The sequence below is a fragment of the Dipodomys ordii genome, unplaced genomic scaffold (assembly GCF_000151885.1).
Source record: "Dipodomys ordii isolate 6190 unplaced genomic scaffold, Dord_2.0 Scaffold124, whole genome shotgun sequence".
Taxonomy (NCBI): domain Eukaryota; kingdom Metazoa; phylum Chordata; class Mammalia; order Rodentia; family Heteromyidae; genus Dipodomys; species Dipodomys ordii.
The window spans coordinates 3,546,284-3,549,314 of record NW_012267340.1 but is presented as its reverse complement, the minus strand read 5'-3'; the positions used below and the strand labels follow the sequence as shown (position 1 = coordinate 3,549,314).

Sequence of the window (3,031 nt, the reverse complement as noted above, 5' to 3'; positions counted from 1 at the left end):
CCCCCCCCCGCACTCCACCCCTCCCCACCCACCCCACCCCCCTCCGGGCCTCCGGACTGGCCGGGGAAGCCCGGGGCAGGGGTCGGGCCTGCCAGAGACCGGAAGGCAGAAGAGCGCGCCCAGTGGAGGTGGGCATGGGCGGCCTGAGGCCTGGGCACGGGTTCGAATTCGACTTCCACCAGCAGCCCTGGAGCCAGTTCTGTCGCGTTTCCCCAGCTGTGCTGCACCTCCTCCTCCTTCCTCCTTTTCCTCCTCTTCCTCCCCCTCCTCCTCCTTCCTCCTTTTCCTCCTCTTCCTCCTCCTCTTCTTCCCTCTCCTCCTTCTTCTTCCTCTTTCTCCTCCTCCTCTTTCTCCGCCACATTCCTCCTCTTTCCTCTCTTCCTCTTCCCCTCCTCCTTCCTCCTCCTTCACCCCATCCTCCTCCACCCCCTTCCTCTTCCTCCTTCCTCTTCCTCCTCCTCCTCCTCTTCCTCCTCTTGGGGTGTGAACCTAGAAGAGGTCTCCTCTTAGAAACCTGAGCCCTCCGTCTTCCATCCCTGCCCCCCCCCTCTGCAATTTGAAAGACCTAAATTTGGAGGCGTTGGGATGGCCCCAGGAAATGCTATTAGAAGGAGAATTTGGAGTCCGTCCCTCCTTTCTCCCCGTAAGAGGAGACCCTCACACCAGCCGCACCCCCATCTCTCCCAGGTTCCCCCCCATGTCACCCATAACCTGCAACTAAATCCTGCAGTTTCTGTCACTCAGGCTGAAGGGGGAGGACACCCCCCCTTCCTCAACATCCCTTCTCCAGTCTGGAACCCCCCCCCCCGGCTGTAATTCCAGCCACTCAGGATACTGAGATCCGAAGATCATGGTTCCAAGCCAGTCTAGGGAGGAAAAGTCCCTGTGACTCTTATTCCTAGTTACCAAAAAAGCCAGAAATGGAGCTGTAGCTGAAGTGGTAAAGGAGTAGCCTTGAGCAAAAAGCTCAGGGACAGAGCCCAGGCCCTGAGTTCAAGGCCCGGGACCAACACAAACACATACACACACACACACACACACACACACACACACACAAACACAATTAATATTAACACCTATGCCAAGGTGCCTCATTTTATTCAATAAGAAAACTGCATGCTAAACTTAGAAGATTGCATTTTTCAGACCTCAAATTATCAAGCAATAATAACTGTTTATTAGCAGAATCTTTTAAAAATGTAAATATGGCCAGGTGCCAGTGGCTCACGCCTGTCATACTAGCTACTCAGGAGGCTGAGATCTGAGGATTTTGGGAGCCTGACAAAAGCCTGACTTTTTTTTTTGTTTTTTGATTAGTCCTGCGGCTTGAACTCAGGGCCTAGGTGCTGTCCCTGAGCTTTTGCTCTCAAGGCTAGTGCTCTACCACTTGAGCCACAGTACCACTTCTGGCTTTTTCTGAGTAGTTTATTAGAGATAAGAGTCTCAGGGACTTTCCTGCCTGGTTTGGCTTCAAACCATGATCTTCAGATCTCACTCTCCTGAGTAGTTAGGATGACAGGTGTGAGCCAGCAGCTCTCGGCTCTGAGAGAATCTTATATCCAGTTAGCCAGCAAAAAGCCAGACAAGGAGCTGTAGCTCAAGTGGTAGAGTGCCAGCCTTGAGGTGGAAAAGCTAATGGACAGTGCCCTTAGTTCAAGCCTAGTCTGACACAAGTGCACACATGCACGCACACCACACACACACACACACCCCTCCCATCTGGTTCTTCTCATGCCCCAGCTTGACCCCAGAGGTGTGGAAGTTTTGCTTTTCTTTCAGGTATTGTTTTCTGATGACCAGAGTAACATCTAGTGGGCAAAGCTCATCCAAGGAGATAAATGAGGTTGGATAGGAAGATAATTGTGATCTTAATAATAGAAAAATGTCCCCAGAGGGTCCCCAGAGGCCTCCCCAGCCCGGTGGCCAGGTCTGACTCCTGGGACTGGCTCAGCTCTGGCCCAGAGGAGGCCAGAGGGCAGCCCTCCGCCCAGAGGCAGCTGCAGGCCTGCAGTGGCCTCACTCGCTTTCTGGCTTCAGGACTCTTGTCTCTTTCAAATGACCTTGCAGAGCGTTCTGACTTGGTCCCTGCCCAGCAAACCCCTCGCATGGCTCCTCCTTGCTCCCTTGCTGGCTGACAGTGAAGCTTTTTTTTTTGGGGGGGGGTGTGGCTCAGTCAGGCGTGGGAGGGTTCCCATGGCGACAGAGGGAGCAGAGGCCTGGGGAAGCCTCTTTGGCCCGAGGCATTCCCACTTAGAACTGTACAGATGGCCGCCTTTGGACGGGCAGATGCAGGAGGTCCCCTGGTCTCTATTGTAGGCGAAAGTGACCCACATCTGCGCATAAACCCTTTGTTTAGGGCTTCTGAATCCATTCACTGTTGGTGAGTTCGTTCTGCACCCAGAGCATCTTTTCATTAAACAGCCCACTCCAGACCACTTGAATCACATCTCCTCTTCCAGCTTTTTGCTGGTTAACTGGAGATAAGAGTCTCAAGGATTCTTGCCCCCCCCCCCCAGCCAGCTTTCAACTGTGAGCCTCAGATCTCCGTCTCTTGAGGAGCTAGGGTGACAGGTGTAAGTCACCGGCTCAAAGCCTCTTTCCTTTATTTCTATCACCATTGGTTTCAGAGTTTTCTGTCTAGTTCTTTATTACAGCCATTCACCCACGTGGTTACTACTGTGGTCGTAGTTTTACTGCCACTTTTATGTGTTTATGTCCCTTTTTTTGACTTCAATTGCTTCTTAAAACAAAAGCTTTCAGTATGTGATGTTTTTACTCAGCGCTGAGGGTCTTCTGAGCAGGTTTGTGTTTTATTTTTATTTATAGGGGTTATCTCTATAACTATGTAGAATGAACTTCAGTTAAAAATATTTCTTTTGAGCCAGGATTTTATTCTGTGGCCCAGGGTGACTACTTAACCTTCAGATCATCCTATGTCAGTTTCCCAAATACAGGGATTACAGGTGGGCACCACCACACCCAAGCATTTTTTGTTTTTTAATTTCTAGGTATTCTTTTTTTTTTTTTTTTT

General features: G+C 50.9%; 1 protein-coding gene across 1 annotated transcript in view; it reads left to right on the top strand.

Moving 5' to 3' along the window:
• Nucleotides 1-2,193: 2,193 nt before the first annotated feature.
• The window catches only part of Spsb4 (splA/ryanodine receptor domain and SOCS box containing 4), a 28,196-nt gene continuing 27,358 nt past the window's right edge, over nucleotides 2,194-3,031 (top strand). The window contains exon 1 of the mRNA XM_013029892.1: nucleotides 2,194-2,312. Coding sequence (XP_012885346.1) covers nucleotides 2,194-2,312 — 119 coding nt within the window. The remainder of the gene's footprint in view (nucleotides 2,313-3,031) is intronic.